Source organism: Poecilia formosa, unplaced genomic scaffold (assembly GCF_000485575.1).
Source record: "Poecilia formosa unplaced genomic scaffold, Poecilia_formosa-5.1.2 Scaffold233, whole genome shotgun sequence".
NCBI classification, from domain to species: domain Eukaryota; kingdom Metazoa; phylum Chordata; class Actinopteri; order Cyprinodontiformes; family Poeciliidae; genus Poecilia; species Poecilia formosa.
This window is the reverse complement of record NW_006800172.1, coordinates 1,009,391-1,027,536: the sequence shown is the minus strand read 5'-3', so window position 1 is coordinate 1,027,536 and position 18,146 is coordinate 1,009,391. Positions and strand designations below refer to the sequence as shown.

Genomic DNA, 18,146 nt, shown 5'->3' with positions numbered 1-18,146 from the left:
TGTAACATCGTCAGTACTGGTTGGCATGACAGAACTATTACAATTTCCCGATAGCAACACATTCTTGAAAACCTCTCTATTTTTCTCAGATGTGAGGTCCATGGTAGTTTACAACCTCTATTTCCTGTTTGTTACAGCCATGTGTACCTTCAACAGCTGATGAAAGTAAGCTTTGCTGGTTTGAAGGTTGATTCGCTTCAAACCAGTAAATGGAAACATGGCTAATTTGCCTTTTCTTGCAACGTTTTAAAAGTTCAATGAAAATATCCATGGCAATTGGATGGTAACAGCTAATACAGAGACTCCACCCTATCTCTAAGGTGGAATAAGGCCAACTTACGACAGAAGCTAATTTTTGACAGGTTGTACTCAAAATCTCATTTTTTCTGCCATGGTCCGTATCTCATGACCACAGATGAGGGTCAGAAAGTACCGGACCAGTAAATTCCAAGTTAACAAACAAAATACTTTGTGCAACCCCCTTTTGCTAACAGCGTAGCATCCTGTAGCCAGAATCTCTCTAGATTAGTGGTTACCAATGTTGTGGTTGGATTCGCACTGGGGTAGTTGTGATGTCTTAAGACCCTGTTTGCTATTTAAAGAATCATGTTGTGCCATGTATTCTTCACAAGAACCTTCAGAAGAGAAACAGGGACACGTCATGACAGGTCCTCCACCATATTTAACCCTTGTGTTTACAAATGGGGTCCAACCGACCCCACACCCGTATCACTTGTATCATTTGCCTCAGTCCTCGCACGCACAAAGGTTAACAATAGGCATGAATAACTTTTCCACATATTCTACACGTATTTCACGTTAAACCTACCTGGAGTGTTGATGCGGAATAAAACATTTACTAGTGTCATCTGATACATGGTTCCGATTAAAAACCCAATATAGTTTGAAAAATGTTTACATTTGTGAATGTACAGCTTGAGGTTATTCTGGCCTGTGGATGGCATGTTACTGGTATCATAGAGACTTGGATACATCTTTTCCTCCTTCAATAGAAGGCAGTTGCAAAAGGAAATGGGTTGCTGTGAGTGGGAGGTAAAACACTATGGATTTCTAGCTGAATATTCCAAGACATGGGGCAGTGTGTGGAGTAGCGGTAGAGGTTATTGCTCTCTATGGTATGATTCCAGACTTTAAGACAATTTCTTCATGCAGTTCCTTTGTAAAAAAAAAAAAAAAAAAAAGAGAGAACCAGCAGCAGTTCCATTAAAAACAACTATTACAAGTATTTCCTCATCCCATGAGGTTTCCATACCTTTTTGTTTTAACCTGGTAAACCTCGGTAGAAAGGTGTGCCTTTTATGCCATCATGCAGACGTTTAAAATACTATTAAAAATTGGTAAAAGTGGTCACTGAAAGAATGAGTTTGCCGCTTAAACAATCCCCAAGCTCCAATTTAGGTGATTTTCACAGAGAAACCGCAGCTAATGGATCACAGGGTCAGTTATGAATGAGAAAATTGTACAACTTCCTCTGCTTTTTTATTAGCAACTGAATGCACTTAGGATGCTCAGGGGGGTTGCATTAACACAAAGCTTCTTTGGTGCCACTAAAAAGTTTCCTTTTTAGAGGTCTTTTTCTGTCTTTGAATCCGGGCACTTTTGTATGTTTTTCTTGCGTAATCTGTGCTTTAACTGCCAAACGGAGTATTGCATTCTCACGTAAAGGTCTTCTTCAAAAGGTCATGTCTTGCCGAAGGACATAGCAGCATGCAGAGGGGGCTCAGATACCTCCATGCGGACCAGATGATCCGAAGTTGAAAAAATAGCTCAACCGAGCCAGTTTGGTATTCCAAAGAAATCACATTAGTGAAGCTTGTTTCACTGGATACGATCAAAAAGATTCAAAAAAATCTTTACCCCTAATTAATTAACTGAAAAATTGCTAGGAGAGACAGTTTTTAGAAAACATCCACTGTCACCAAACTCACGTTTCAGACATATTCATCTTTTTCTTTTTTGTTGCTTTTTTTTAGAAATAGAAAAAGCCTTTGTTGTCCCCGAGTGGGGAAATTCTGGTGCAACAGCAGCAAAGTTAGAGGCAATCGAAAGAGTGATGATTCACTCAAAGATAAAAATATAAAATTATAATCCATTTGTGAACTCGGATCACTTTTAGCTTCACTGACTTGATTCGGTCCAATAGCAGGAGGTGGACTACAGTGCAGGGCATTTTGGGTAAATACAACCAAAAACAGACGTGAGAATCTAGCGCTAGCAGAAGAAATGGCTCGTGGATTTTATCTAAGACAAATGAGAAAATTAAAAGGGTTTGGTTCGTTTGACACAATGCAGTGTGAAAGAGAACCGCACCAGCTGAAAATGGGACAAATGTCGCAACTTTGGTCCCCAATTGAACTGAGTGTACAAGACTATAATATGTGAAAAAATCTAGCTTCTCTACATTAAAAATGACATGTAATGAAACAACCAGTTACAATTAATTAAAGAAATGAAATAGATAAATTCCATTATCTAATATAAGTGAAAAAGACAAAAAAGGTTCATTTTCTGCATAATCAAATGCACAAAGCCACACAATTAACATTTAAACAAAGCAAATGTATAACAAAAACAATATTTATTACGCCAGTATTATATCATCAGGTTGATTAATTTAATCCAAGTCTATGGAACAGTCACAAAGTGTCACCAAAATCACTCTGTCCCTCTAAAATCTTTCAGAAAATCTTAAAAATGTATTGAATCTTACACTTTGCTGAGTATCATGATATATACCGTATTGTGAGCAGAATATTGGGTATCGTGAGATTAGTGTATTGCTACAGCACTAATATATATATCATTTTCAACTCTAAACACAGTACCCAACTGGTACTCTTGTCTATAATACGAGTGGATTGTTCTCCCTTTAAGCCCCAGATTTATTTGAATTTTATGGCCATACAGAACACAAACCTGTAAAGGCTCTTGAGATAACTTTCACCGAAAAGCTACTGACTTTATTTCTCCAGCGGAGTTAAATTTCCCGCCTCTATTTGCTGTGCTTGTGAACAGGGGGATGTTTGGAATGGTGCCTGGACGTTGTCATCCAGGCACCATGAGAAACTGACAGGCAGGATGTAAAAGTCAGCCGAACAGCATTTCCAAAGCGATGTCGTAGGAGAAGCGGAGTCAACGCTTGATCAATAAAGGATCCCGGACACCTTGAAAGCGCCTGAGCGAAATTATTAATATCTCACAGTAACAGGTCTGCTGTTTGGCAGCCAACTTCTGAGTGGGCTGTTGTAGCGTCTCTGAAAGTTAGAGTCTTATTTAGGAAAAAAAACGCAATTCTCCACAATGTATGAAAAGATTTGTTATTCAATGTACAGCACAATATAATGCCGCTATTGATTTAACCATTGTCTCACTCAGATGTGAAGGTGGCTCGTAATGATAAGTGTTAAGATGAGCTTGCTAATTTATTTTATTTCTAATGATTAACATTTTTGAAGGGCAGTTTACAGACACTTCATATGTGGTTCATTTATGGTTTTGGTCATTTCCAATTTACTTAGTGTTTTTCTGGTTATTTAAAATATCTTCCACTTCCAGTGTGAAGTATTCTTCTCAAAGTTAAAGTGTATTGATTTTTGAGAGACCAAACTTGCATTATTATGCCATTATTGTTATACTCCTAGAAAATGGTCTCAAATAACAATATTATCATTAATCGCAATTGTTTATGGGACAATTTATCGTCCAACAAAATGTATTATCATAGCAGGCCGATCTTTGCGGTTCATTGCTGCAGCATGTCTTTATCAGCATGCAGACAGATAACTGGCACCATCCATCAAGTGTTGGTCTTATCACCCAGAAGGAGGTCTGAAGGAGTGTCTCAGCAGAGACGGAGAGTGGGGATGTTCCAAAACTCTAACCGTATTTTGCAAATTTATGATAATTAGGGGTTGGGTAATGAACTAATGAAGGCCATAAAGTGGTAGCATGAGCACCAGGCAGATTGGAGCTGAGGCAGCTGCGTGCAGCCGGGAGCAGAAGGAGGAATTAAGGAAGATAAACTGAAACATACTAAAGTTTTTCTGCAACTTCACAGTGGGGACACGCTACTTCAAAAGGTTGCTATTAAATCCATTTGAATGGGTTTCATATACGGAGGGAGAAATGTTTGACAAATAATTAACTTTAAACAAAACTGGGAAACGAGAACATGTTGTATTCTAAAAGTATTCACACCCCTGAAGTTTTGTTTTTGTCACTTTGCAACCATAAAGTCTTAATTATGAAGTTGAAGGAAAATACTTTTGGACCTTTTTTTTATACATACAGAAACCAGAAACATTTGGAGCTAAAGGATGAAGGATGGAGCCAAATACAAGGAGTCAATGGCAGAGCTAGTATGAAATATGGCTGCAGCTCAGCGATTATTTTAGTCAGATAAAACAAATTTGGCACATTCGATGGACTTTTCAGTTAATCGCATAAGCTTATTTCATGCAATATGCCACTATCATTATATTACTAGAAAATAGTCTCAAAACAGCAAAATTATTGTTTATTGCAATAATTACTGGGACGATTTATCGTCCAGCAAAACTTGTTAAAGTTACAGGTTTCCATATGGCAAGACTTGAAAGGAGACTTTTTGTTCAGTCTGAATATTAAATGTAAATCCTATTTTAAGTTGTACTGCATTGTGTTGCTCTAGCATATATAATCTAAACAAAAGGATTTGACAAAATGTGCTCAGGTGGCTTGGCAAAAGTACTGTGAACATAACCCAGAAACTCTGCTACGAACCAGTTCAAAGAAAGTACAAAAACAAACAAATGAGGACCAGCATCTGCTCAAAGGCAGAAGCAGAAACTGAACGCTGTGATGCAGTAAGGCCTAATTTACACCGTGTGACATTCAGCCATTCTGCCTCGTAATGCACTTCATTTGTTTAAAGCGTATTTTTAGCGCTCTCGAGAAATCTCTGCTTGCAGCTTTGATGAATCGCTCTCCCAAAAACCTCGTACAGTAGCGCGGACTGTTAGCTCTTGGTCTTGCACAACATTTGGATAATGCCTAACCTCAACCCTCTCTCTGTGTGTGTGTGTCTCTGTGTGTTTTTCCTGGGGCCTTCCCTTCTGTTTTTTTTGCTTTCCAGGGGAAAAAAAATGGGGAAACAGAACAGCAAGCTGACCCCTGAAGTGATGGAGGACCTGGTGAAGAACACGGAGTTCAACGAGCACGAGCTGAAGCAGTGGTACAAGGGATTTCTGAAGGACTGCCCCACCGGCCGGCTAAACCTGGATGAGTTCCAGCAGCTCTACGTCAAGGTGTGGCTCCGCTCGATCCGTCACGCCTCGCTTTGCCTGCGTCCGCTATGGCTCGCCGCAGAAGTGCCAAATTTGTGTTGCGTTTTAAACCCAGAGGGAGGAAAGCAAAAACAATTTATTGAAGAAGAGATTTGACTGGACTCTTGGTCTAGACAAGCAGTTCTTCAAAGAATCTCAAACTGGTTTGAGTGTCAGAGATAAGAGAGTTGTGGCGAGGATAAGAAGCAGTAGATGAATTGCGTGTTGAATCGAAAGGCTTGTAGTTGCAGGATGGCGTTTATAGCATAGAAGACTGGCAGCAGCTGGAGTGGGACGGCTGAGATGGCTTGTATGAAGATGAGGAGTGAAAAGGATGAAAGAGACTGAGTGGTGGAGCTGGGAACTCTGACCACAACTTGTCTAAACTTGCTGTGTTTCCAATACAGATGTGAGCAAAACTTTGTGAATATTCTGCTAATATTATAAAAACATAGTTTTGAAATCGTGGTATTTCCACTAAGTAAGAAACGGAATTAAAATCACACGTGGATAAGTTTGTTCATGCTGTCAGTCATTGAAAAACATGTTGCGCCATCATCCTCCTACCACTTCCTGTCGTCTTCTTCGTCTTTTCTGCCAGAAGTAACCTCCAGTTATAGATCACATGACTCGTGCGATACGAAGAAGGTGTTGCTGTTGCAGTTTTTGGGAAAACTACAAACTTCGATATGGTTGAAAAGCCATCTCATGCATGCGCAAAACTTTTTTATTGAAAAACCTTTTAATTGCTGTGTTTCGAATTCTGAAATTGTGGAATTTTGTGGTTGATAGAAACGCAGCCACTGACTCCCATATAATTGTGCAAATTTGAATTACAAAAATAATTTTGCTTGATGGAAACATGCTAGTTTCAAAAAAAAAAAATTTTTTTGAGTAAAGTTTTTGAGCTAGGATGACATGGTTTTTCAGTCGTATCAGTTTTAATGTATTTTGCAAAACTGGAACAGAAATGCTTTTTTCATATCTTTCGAGTTAAGTGATCAACAACCAGATGATGCTGCTGGTGGAAACAATGAAGGAGACAATGAAAGGAAGTAGTTGGAGGATGATGGCGCGGCATGTTTTTGACATATCGCGTGAACAAATTTATTTATGTGTGATTTTAATTGCGTTTCGTATTTAATGGAAACACAGCGATTGCGAAGTTGGGTTTGTTCGACATTAGCCGAATATTGACAATGGAATATGTATCGGAAACACAGCCTGTGTTGAAGAATGGCTTTGATAGATTAAATGTAAACATTGGTTTGCAAATATGGCGAATATTATTGTTTATTGCAATAATTACTGGGACAATTTATAAGAATTGGTATTGTGACAGGCCTTGTGACCTGCAGGAAGTCTGTAATCGGTGCTCTTCTACTTGTACGGAATAAATTATGAAATGGCCGTTGATCGTATACAGTGATTTAGATGACTACTGAAGTTAATTTGTTTTAACAGATTACTAGGAGTTGCAGGAGTTATTTTCTAGAACTACTTGCTCTCACATTAAAGCTTTAAACACTTTCATAACTTGTTTTTGCACGCTGGTTTTTGGAAGTGTTAGTTAGGGTCACATGAATCACCACAGCAACCAGTGTTATCACTCTTCATGCATGCCTGCTTTTAACCTGCCCCCCCCTCTCTCTCTCTCCATGCTTCCACTCGCCCCCTCCTGTATCTGGGCAGAAATCCAACAGAGTCTGAAATCAGAGGCACTGGAACGATCATGCTCCCATGCTAATATGCATCGCACCGTATCTTATTACCTCTTATGAAGCGGTGGGAAATTATTCTGTGGTTTATTCATTTACACACACAGAAGGAGGAGAATCCTGTTCACTAAGATGACATAGGAATTAGACTAATATTAGGAAAAGCAGCCATGCGTGCAGCTATAGATTTACGCTGTAGGTGTTTACACATCTGGGACTAAGACTGCTGCCAAATATAAATAATGTGGTCATCATTCTTTCCTCCTGGCTAAAAGGATTATCACACCTGGGATCTTGTGTACCTGAATTTACTCTTTCACAGTCTAAAAGTACATTTGCATGCCAGGCATGTCTTTGAAAACCTGTATGCTATTGAAGGTAGCCTAGAGTTGACTTTGATCCACCTTTTGATTCTAAAAAACAAAACACTTAGAAAAGTGTAATAGGTTCGACAAAAGAGATCGATATTTTTATTTTTGTGATACAAGAATCAATACGCCTGCATTAGAAATTGATTTGATTGATAATATAAGGCTCTTAGATTTCCCGGTCCTGGATTTGGAACCTCGTGGCTTCCTAAAGGGTTGCTAAACCCATGAATGACAAGACAATTTAAACGTGTAGTCTGAAAAGAACTCTAAAACTGCAACTTTTATAAAATGTAAGTTTTTTACATATTTTTCTAAAACCGTCACCATGTTGTGACATGGTCTGTCACCATGAGACAGACCATGTTCTGTCTCATGACAGAATGTTATGAGACAGATGATGTCTGAAAAGATTGAGCTCCTTCACCTCCTCACTGAGCTAATATTGCCATCTGAAGAAATGCATCGCTCCTGACCAAAATCATCCAATCAGAAGCAGGAGGAGGGTCTTAGCGCTGTCAATCATGCTTATGTACTCACTAATGGCGGAGAAGCAACTCAGGAAAACCGTTCAAGGACAATTTTGTTTACAGGGACTTCAAAATTCATTTTATTTGTTGTTTATTTTTTGTGGATATTTAACACGTCTTCCAGTTGCAGTGTAAAATGTTTATTAGAATTTAAAGTTTATTGTTCTTTGAGTACGTGTTCCTGCTTTATTATGCCAATATCATTATAGCACTTGAAAATGGTAACAAAATCACAATATTATCATTTCTAGCAATAACTTCTGGGACAGTTTATTTTCCAGCAAAAATTTGTTATTGTGGCAGCCCTAGACATTATATATATATATCAGTAAATATTTGTGGCCTGTAAGTCCAGGAAGGAAACATCCAGAATCACCCGTTATTTTAAAAAATATTTTTTATTTTTAGCATCTTGTGCTTTATGTTTGAACTTCCTGAGAGTCCTCAAGGAAGAAAGCACTCACAGTAGTGTAAGAATGAGCATTAATCTTTTATCAGTGGGGCTGGGAAATGCATCGTTGCCGGAGGGGGGGTCTATCATTGCATAACACACACTTATGCATCCAGGTCACTTCTGCTAAATGGCAACTTTTTTAACCCTAACTTTCTACATCTGCTCACTACCAGTCGTTAAGAAAACTGTCAATAAGTCAGTCATTATTAGAAGATGTATCAGTCAACCACCAGCAGAATGTTTGAATCTGAGTCAGTATTTACTTTATAATTATGATAAATAGCACTTTTAGCAAACTGAAAATCCTTTTAATTTCTATTCAAATAGGAAAAGTGGTAGAAAAATCACAAAAGAAGCAACACAGTTCAAATCTAGAGGGCTGAGGGTACCACCTATTTTTTGATTGCAGCTCATTTTGATGTTTCTAGGCAACAATATATCAGTGATAGGGCTTTTAAAAATCTAAATAGCCAATAAATGGAAGAAGAAGAAGAAGAAAGTTTGACTGCGACCTCACATCAGTGAGACAGATTCCTGTGAAGAGTGACTGTGTGTGTGTGGAGTTGGCAGTGGGAGAGGTGGGAGTGTGGGGGGGTCATATGTTTAGTGGGAGGGTGGGAGAAAGTAAGAAGCAGAAAACGGGGCAGAGGTGAGAAAAACTAAGCAAATGAAGGAAAGCGTGGTTAAATTATTTATTAGTCATTAGAGCCACTGGAGTCAGAGAGCAGAGTGATGGCAAATGTAGAAATGAGAGCAAAGACACTTCCTGGATGAATATCTACAGACCATCCACCGGTGACCAGAAGCTTACTACGCCGTGTTAGGTTGTAGATAGAAAAATAAAATAAAGGAGCAGTACATTTCTGCCAAAAGAATTTAGAAATTTTGAGATTAATTTTTTGACTTTTTGGGAATTTTATGAGTTTGACAAGATGAAAAATGTCTAAGTTTTTTTTAGAAAAACATCTAAGATTAATCTTAAAAATTTTTGAGATTTTTTTTTGCTTTGATTTTTAAAACTTGAAATTTCCAAGTTTTTTCTGGAAAACATTTGAGATTAATCTTCATATTTTGCTTTTTAGATTTTTTTCTCTTTTTTTTTTTCAATTTTTCAAACTGAAATTTCCACATTTTTTCTAGAAAATTTCTGGGATTTCTGTCAACATTTCAGATTGTTTTCTAGCAAATTTTCTACTTCTCAAACTCAGAAATTTCCAATTTGTCTTTAAAATTCTTCTGAGATTAATTTCAAAATTTCAGTTTCTTTCATGCAGATTTTCAACTTCTCAAAGTCTAAAATTTCCCAGCTCTTTCTAGACCATTTGTGGGATTAATACCAACATTTCAGATTTTCTTTTCTAGCTAATTTTTTGACTTTTCAAATTAAGAAATTTCTCAATGTTTTTCCAGAAAATTTCAGTATTTTTTTTTTTCTTAACAAATTTCCTAATTTTCAAGCTCAGAAATGTCCAATTTTTTTTTCCCAGGCAGGGTGATAAACGGCAGCCTACCTGCAGTAAATGTAACTTTTCTGGGGATAAAAATAAAGCGGTAAAAGCAGGTGCAGCATGTCAGCTGGAAGTAATGGCCCTCTGTCTGAAGGCTTCCTTTGATGCGGTGCAACAAAACGTCACGTTTAGGCTTCAGTAGCTCCATGTGTCCCATCATATTCAGCATTTTAAAACAGAAATCCCATTTATTTTATGTATGCTGAGAATCAGTACCGATAATGTTCACAAATTACAGAAAGAACTCAAGCAGAGGACCAAAACAAAAAGAAAAACATGAGCACTTCAGAAAACCAGCAGTTAAAACACCCATTAGTTTGGTCAATTAAATGGAAATAGCACATTTAAATGCAAATTTCGTGGTTCAGAAGTCAGTACTCAGCTTTAATTTTCCACTTAGAACATTTCAATATTTCAGTATGCCTGGCATAATCACCTAAAAGGTTCACCATTAGAAAAATAATGATAGGAGAAGTGCATTCCTCATTTAAACAGATAGTGGTGGAAACTAGAATGGAGGCAGAGGTGATGGATGAAGGGAAGCTTTAGCTCTAAACCGCCATTCATCAAAGCGTCTTGGATCAATGGCCTGTGGAGGGCAAGCCTGCTATGAAGGAGTTTGTCCTCGTTAGGCTTTATGGGATTTTGATTATTTTGTTTTACCACACGCCCAAAATGTGACATGAGTTTTCCATACTTTACCTTGAAGAATTTCAAAAATATCCTCCTGATTTAGTTCATCTTAACTTTAAAAGTATTATGCAGTGGTGGGACTCAATGAAAATTTTTCATGGAGTTAATTTCTGAGTCTGTAACTGATGAATTGAAGTTAGTTGCATTTTAGCCAAAAACTGTGTATCGACAAAACAAACATTTTCAATTCCAAAACCCTTTTTGCTGCTATGTTATTGAATGTGGTAGCACACGTTGCTGCTGACATAAACACAAACAGTTGACCAATATCAGGGATCAGAAATATTCAGAAATATTCAGGAAAACAAATGCATCTTGGGAAAATAACATACCTAGTCACAGTGCTATTTGACATGCTAATGGCTGGCTTTACCAAAGCAGCCAAAGCAGGAGCACTATTTATTTTCCTTTGCGCTGATTGGCTGTACCTCCCGAGAGTAGAAATATGGAAGACTGTAAACATTAACTTGTATAGTTAGTGGTAAGACAGGTTCTGCTGTGCGTATTGATGCATACTAAGGTACATTTTCTGTATGAACTATTAAAAAAGGCAGTTCTGAGAATTTTTGGAACGGGTCTCAAAAGTTACGTAACACAGTTGTTTGTGAATAGCGAAAAAACTCTGGGGTCGCGCTAACCTCCAATACCAGTCAATTAAACAAACTTAATAAGGGTCCTAGTCAAAGCAGCAAACCTAACTCTAACAGAAATTGGATAATAATATTTGGACTTTGGCCAACAGAAAGATGTTTTTCATGTTACCTCAGCAGTCAGTTTTGGGGCTGTTCGACACTCATAGTTTAGCACTGGTTAGCAAAATGTCTAAGTTGTTTTTACTTCTGTTAGAGAATCCAGTTGCCAGTTTCACTGACATTATTACCTGAATCTTACCTCCAAAATCTAAAGGTTAAAGTTTGCTCAAAACGTTAGGTATGACGATGGTTGTTGGTAGTTTTTTTAAGAGCAAGTTCTCTGCTCACATTTCCTGACCACACAGTCTCCAAATCGTTAAAATGACCTGTTGCTCTTTCTGTTTCCCCTGTGGATTCCCACATTTAGCGGTGTGGCTGAGCTCAGACGGCGGCACAAAAATGGAAGTGAACCTTCCGAGTTAATTCACACACCGTGTGAAACATCGCCCTGAAACTCAAGCCTCCTGTTGAGCATTGACGCCTGAGAAGCTGTAGGTGATTGGATTGAGGTATATCTTTAGTAGAAATGTTGTCCACCTTGTGATTGTTGGGTTTTAAGGGTTTTACTAGAGAACGGAATGAGTTTTGTTCCTCTGCACTGCTAAAAAGGCAATAGCTGTACCCCTAAGCCCAAAGTAAATACATGCGCTGGCCTGAATAAAGATGTATGGATGGATTCCGCTCCGATGCAAATCTAGCCGTGCCTACAGGCTTTTCGTTGTTTACGGGTACGGTATGAGCGCCCATCTCTCCGCACGCCTGCCTCCCGAGTGTGAGACTCCCCGCGGCCTGCAGACAGACTGACAGACAGATCACAGGAAGGTAAATGGAGCGACAGAGGGACACTGACATCATCTGGCCAACAACCACGTTTCTGCAAGGAAACATATGGGGCCTAATCACAGGAGACAAAGGGACAGACAGAAAAGACAGAGATGCGCTGTCACACTGACATGGAACATTAATTATGAAAGAGGACTCGTTTGGAAACTCTTTGTGCATCATTAGGACAGATGTCGCAGAAGGTGTTGGGGCCCCTGGGGGATCTGTTCAGTTTTACGGGAAATAGAACTTTTAAAGCATCCTCTTATTTGCTAACTGTGTCGCTAGACTCACAGATTAGAGCTAAATAACATCCATGCTGCAGGATTGATATGAATATTTAAAGGCACTGATGCACTGGGTATCACTAATGGAATATGCAATGAAAAGAGACGAGGCGTGCATTGTGGGAAATTGGATTTATCAGCTCAGACGGCATCAGGTGATCTGGAGTTTATATCATTTTTAAGGTGTTTTGCTCAAACTTCAGACTTGGTTAATTAAAGCAGATATACACAAAAGGTTGATGAGTTCAACTGAAACAATACTTGGAAATGACTTAGGTTATTGCTATTTATTTTCGAAGATTGCAGTTTGCACTCGACACACAAACCTGTAGATTCCTTAATTTTGTGGTGTTTTTGTCTTTAATTTTTTTTTAAATTATAGCTGTTTATTACACCATTATCATTATCATATTACTAATACAAAGCTACAAGAAAAAGTCCAAGAGAAGGTAGTTTTTCTCAGTTTTCTTCATCTAATTTCTTCCTTTTTTGACTTTGAGCTAATCAAGAAAGAGTCAATTAAAAAAAACAAAAAAAACAGAAGAAACCTTTAATGTCTAGCTAGCTAGTTCACAAGATAGACAGATACATAGATAGCTAGAGCTACCTGGCGAGATTGATAGACAGCTAGCGACATAGATAGGTAGCTAAGCTAGTGACATTGCTAGCTAGCTAACAAGATAGATAGATAGATAAATATCTATCTATCTATCTATCTATCTATCTATCTATGATAGATAAATAGATAATAAAATATTATTTGGCTCACATCTAACAAGCTCAATCTTTCTATCTATCGATAGAAAGATTGAGCTTGTTAGATGTGAGCCAAATAATATTTTCACTGGATTTTATTTTGGAATCAATCAATATATAATGGAATATCAGAGTAAATGGGCTTTAGAGGTTTGTGCATACCTGAGATTTTAGATTTTAGTTACAAAATGTAAAAACCATGTAATTTTACTTCTAAGCCATTTGTCTTGGCCTATGGGATACAATCCCATTAAAATACTGCAGTTTGTAGTTGTGGGGTGGTAAAGTGTGAAAAGGCTGAATGGATATTGTAAGACTAGAAAAAATGTTGAGCTATTATGAATGCAACAACATTTAAAAAGGAGCCTCTGAAAGCCTCGATTATAAACATTCTTCCTCTGATTTACCCTTCTGACTGTTATCAGCCTCTCTGTGTCACTTCCTTACATTTCCCGTCTTTCATTTCCACACTCTGCCTCGTCTCTTTTTCCTCTTCTGCCTAAGTAAGCTCATGGCTGGCATGCTCTAAAAATAGCTTTTGTCATCTCTGAAGCTGATGCCATTCTCCATCGTTGCCACAACTCAGGCACACACACACACGCGCGCGCACACGCAGCACTGAAGACTGAAGAATTGCTCCTGAAAGGCAAGAAACTGAATATTTTCTATTGACTTTAGAGGAAAGAAAATATTTGTGATGTGCACAAGCCTACTAATATAGCATCAAGCCTCCCTCTGTTGCTGTTTGAACACGTAGAAAACTAAAGGAGACAAATTGAATAAATTCTGGACTAAATAGGAATTTGCAATGTTTACAGAGTACACAGGGAGGAGAATCTGACTCCGAATCAGTAGTCTGTCATTTTCCCATCATGAATATTCTCTGGTCTCTCAGACTGGATAATGGGTGTTAATTACTGAGCACCGCTGAGTTAGAGGTTGTAGATGAGATGGCCTCAAAATGGGCTGTAACAGTGAACAGGGACACCCAAATGCAATCAGAGACAGACAGAAAGAGAGAGTTACATCGAAAAGACAGGATTGAAACTTTGAGACAAAGAGGAAGCCAAAAGGCCAGATGTTGGATTCATCAAAATGAATAGCTTTGAACCCTGTCGCGCTCTGCAGACTCTGGAAAGTGCCTCCCTGTGGGCTGCAACGGCGTGATTCAATTATTCAGCAAGTTTCAGGGAGGCTCACGTCTGTCATGTGAGTGTGTTCAGATGGACGAACTTTTTTAGGTTTTGCTCTCAGGGGAAATAGCCCTGTTGGCACATTCGATTGTCCATCATGACTCAGCAGAGAGTAGAGCTATCAGTTGCGCTAATCGGGCTTGGGAACTAGTTGGTAGTGGCAAGAATGATTTTCAAGCAGTTAGCATACATTCTGGTCAGCCGTCCGCCACCCCATGAGAGCGGGACCTCTGAGCTTGTGTTAGTGGAGATAGTAAGAATAAACCTTGTTATAATATCTGACCATTTAGAAATTAATCAAAATATGCCACATTGTGCTGAAAAAGTATTTCCTGTTGCTACAGATTTTTGCTTTTTTGTCACAAAATGTCTCAGATGTTCTTGCAACTTCTAGCTTCTCCCACCAGATGTAGACATAAACAAGTATTTTAAACTTTGAAATTAACCTTCAACTTCTCTACTTGAGTTCAACACCTCACAATCCTGCGCTGCATCACAATCTAATGCTTCCGTCTTCATCTTTAATCATTTGTTTCTCAGCTCAGTTTAAAGCCGAGCTTTCCATGGGCTGCTCCGTTGGAATGATCCGTGATAATTGCATGTAATACCTCCCACACTTTTGCTAAGCCTTGAGCACCATTTAAGTTTGATGGTGTGGGTGAATAATCTGTTCAGATCTCACTTTTTCCTCCGCCTCCATTGTGGACTGCTTGTTCGTTCGCGTCACAACAGAGTGAGCTGCGACCGATTCCCTTTTTCTAATGGGGGACTTCCGGCGGGTCGACATCCTTATGCATGCTTTCCAAATGCAATTCCCTGCTTTAATTCAAAGAAATGTTGTTGTATACTCTTCTTAGCATGCTATTATCTGCATCAGCTTCCGCTGATCAACATACTGATTGATTTTGCAGATTAGACGAGCGCTGTAGGATTACACGATGTCTCCGTTCTGTGGCCTCCCACGGACTGGACAGCTGCTGCCGCTGACTTTGCTATGGATGAAGCAGCACTAGCTCCACAATCTCTTTTTGCGCTTTACAGCCGAGGTAGATCAGGGGCATAAGTTTCAATTTCCGATTCTGTTGAACGACATTTCACACAATCATGATACGTAATGTAACAATTACAGAGCGAAAAGGATGAGAACGTAGCTATAGTAGCTCCTACTAGCATATAGTGATACAAAATCCACAATAACAGATTTTGCTGGATGATAAATTGCCCCAGAAAGTTAACAAAAATGCTGTTGTTTTGAGACTTTTCAAATAATGTAATCATTCGGCTCGGCACGTCTGTCGGCACGTCTGTCATCGCAGTGGAGGATGGCTTTTGACAGACTCTGTCAACAACCATCCTTGTCAATAAACTTATGAAGTTTACGGGCAATTTCCGGTAAACTTCATAACATCCAGCTGGTGCATTATGCACGTCACAGCCAAACATTATCGATTGGGTAAAATTTAAAACTTCAACAGCATCCATGTCTCCAGCAAGCAATCATTTCTCAATACCCTGGAGTCCAGATCCTCTGGACGAAGCAAAGTGTAACGGGGGCTGGTTTTTACTAGCCTAGAGGGACAGGATATGAGACATCTTGATGGCGTGTGCTCTTGGTAAGACGTAATACAGTGACAATGGGAACACGCAAACATTTGCATGCAGTCTGATAGATGAAACCTCTTGGATGCATGCAGAGATGCAGAAAGGATTGAGCAGTCATGATTAATAAATCCATGCCAAAGAGATTCGATGATTCATGTGAAATGAAGGCACAACGTGAGTAACGAACCATCGTGTGGACACCCCAAGAAACAGAGGCTGCGTGTTGTGTTTTGTCCTGTGGTATTTCCTCACCGTCTCCCTTCCTCACACTCCTACTTCTCGCTCTCACCTCCCTTCCCTCACTTCTTTCTTTCCTTCTTTCCCTCTTTATTTCTTTGTTTCTTCTTGTCTTCTGCCTCTCTTTTGGCCCAGGCTATGCTGGAGGGGCTCACAGGCCTGATATCAGCTTTTTAAATAGGCCGTTTCAAACCGCGCGAGCTGCTGCCGTCTTTATCTGCCAAGCGCTCAAGAGACGAGCCGTTCCGGACACACCGCTGGTGAGGGGAGATAAGCAAGCTGCTCGTCCTCTGTTGTTCTGCCTCGCTTTGATTTGCGTCACTAAGACAGAGGGGTAGTCCTCAGGTATACCTGCCAAACCCGACAGCCCAGCCGTGATTCATTTTCTGCTTGCTGTCATCTTTAGCATCTTTTTTTCTTACTGATTTAGATCTCAGTCTGAAGCGGAAACAACTAGAAATAAGCTCTGATGGAGAGTTGATTATTTTAAATCAGCTTTTAGCACTAAATATAAAATTCTGTATCAGAATAAACAGTTCTCCACATTGTCCCATGTACAAATTAGTTATATTTACTTCTCCGTTGCTTATTCTCTCCCGCATGCCCGCCGCAACCGCTCTCTTCCCCATCCCCACACATGAAGGAAGATTTCATACTCAACGCTGCCATCTGCTGGTGATTTGACACTTACACTTTTCACACATGGTTATTGCCAGCAGATGGGCGTTTTGTAACCACAGATAACTGGGGTCAAAGAGGGGGGCAGACCAAATTCCTCTTAAATCTCAAGCTGAGTGACCAGCAGCTTTTCAGGAATCAGTGGTTCAGGCTCAATCCCATGTTTCGCAGTACAACACTGATGTCCAGGCGCTTATCTCCAGGCACTGAAAGCATATAATCAGTTATTTTTGGGGGGCTCCTTATACAGAATGTGGTGTCAGAAGTGGGGCTTTATATTTGCTATGTTTGACATGTGGAATAAATGTAGAAATTATTATCATCAAATAATATCTAAGAGGAAGTACTCTCTAAATCCAACCATCCCCTCATCTCAGATTACAATGTCTTAGAAAAGGGAGGGATGAGCCTTGTTGCTTATGAAATTTTAATCTGCAGGGCTCCATAAGAGTATTAGGTACAGTTTGAGTCTGAGTCAGCGTGAAAGGCAGTGTACGTATTTTACATTTTAATTTGCACTTCAACTTTTTTGCACATGTTCACACTAATATAGGATAACAACTAAATGCAGACACAATACAGCTGCCACTGCCAAGGCTTGATGCAGCAGGTCACCTCCCTGACCAGAAACAAACCCCACAATGTTTAGTGATTTATAGTAAATTAATGCTTAAAAGAGCTTTTCCACCAAACCTGTTCTTTGTGCTTCAAACCTCCGGCCTTTGACTATGAAAAAAGCAGCGCTACTCCAGCACCAGTTTCCTGTTGGACCTTTTTTTCAGCTGCTAGGTGCGGACTAATCAAACTGTGAAGTTTCGTTTCTTTCAAGAGAAACAAAAAGGAAAATGGTAAAAATTAATTTACCAGATTTACTGGTGGTACCGGAAACGCACCAATACAAAGGTTCCGCCAGAAGAGAAGAAATGAATGCGTCAAAAAAATTAATACATTGAAATCTATGTAACAAAGCAAAATTAATATATAATATGTATTAACCAGTGTTGTAGTACTCGAGATCTTTCTTGGTCTCGAGACCATTTTTTGATGGTCTCGGTCTCGTCTTGGACTCGACCGCATTTGGTCTCGGTCTTGGGCGCTTAGGACTCGGCATTTTATTTCAAGACCAGTCGAGACCGCAACTGTGAAAATATCACTAAGTGTACAGCATACTATCCAGTTTATTTCTTAACATCTTTGTTTTCAGTGGATGCAAAACGTACCGATTAAAATCCGACCAATAACGTGACTTGCCAATTACGTGTTTCTGTTTCTCTCCCTTACCCC

General features: G+C 39.2%; 1 protein-coding gene across 2 annotated transcripts in view; it reads left to right on the top strand.

The window, feature by feature from the left end:
* Positions 1 to 18,146, top strand: part of vsnl1a (visinin-like 1a) — a 33,355-nt gene that overhangs the window by 3,629 nt on the left and 11,580 nt on the right. Inside the window, exon 2 of one of the 2 annotated variants that reach the window (XM_016680121.1) lies at positions 5,138 to 5,306. In XM_016680121.1, coding sequence (XP_016535607.1) covers positions 5,145 to 5,306 — 162 coding nt within the window. In that variant the 5' untranslated portion in view covers positions 5,138 to 5,144. Of the gene's footprint in view, positions 1 to 5,135; positions 5,307 to 18,146 lie in introns of both variants that reach the window. The other variant, XM_016680120.1, reaches the window with a different exon arrangement.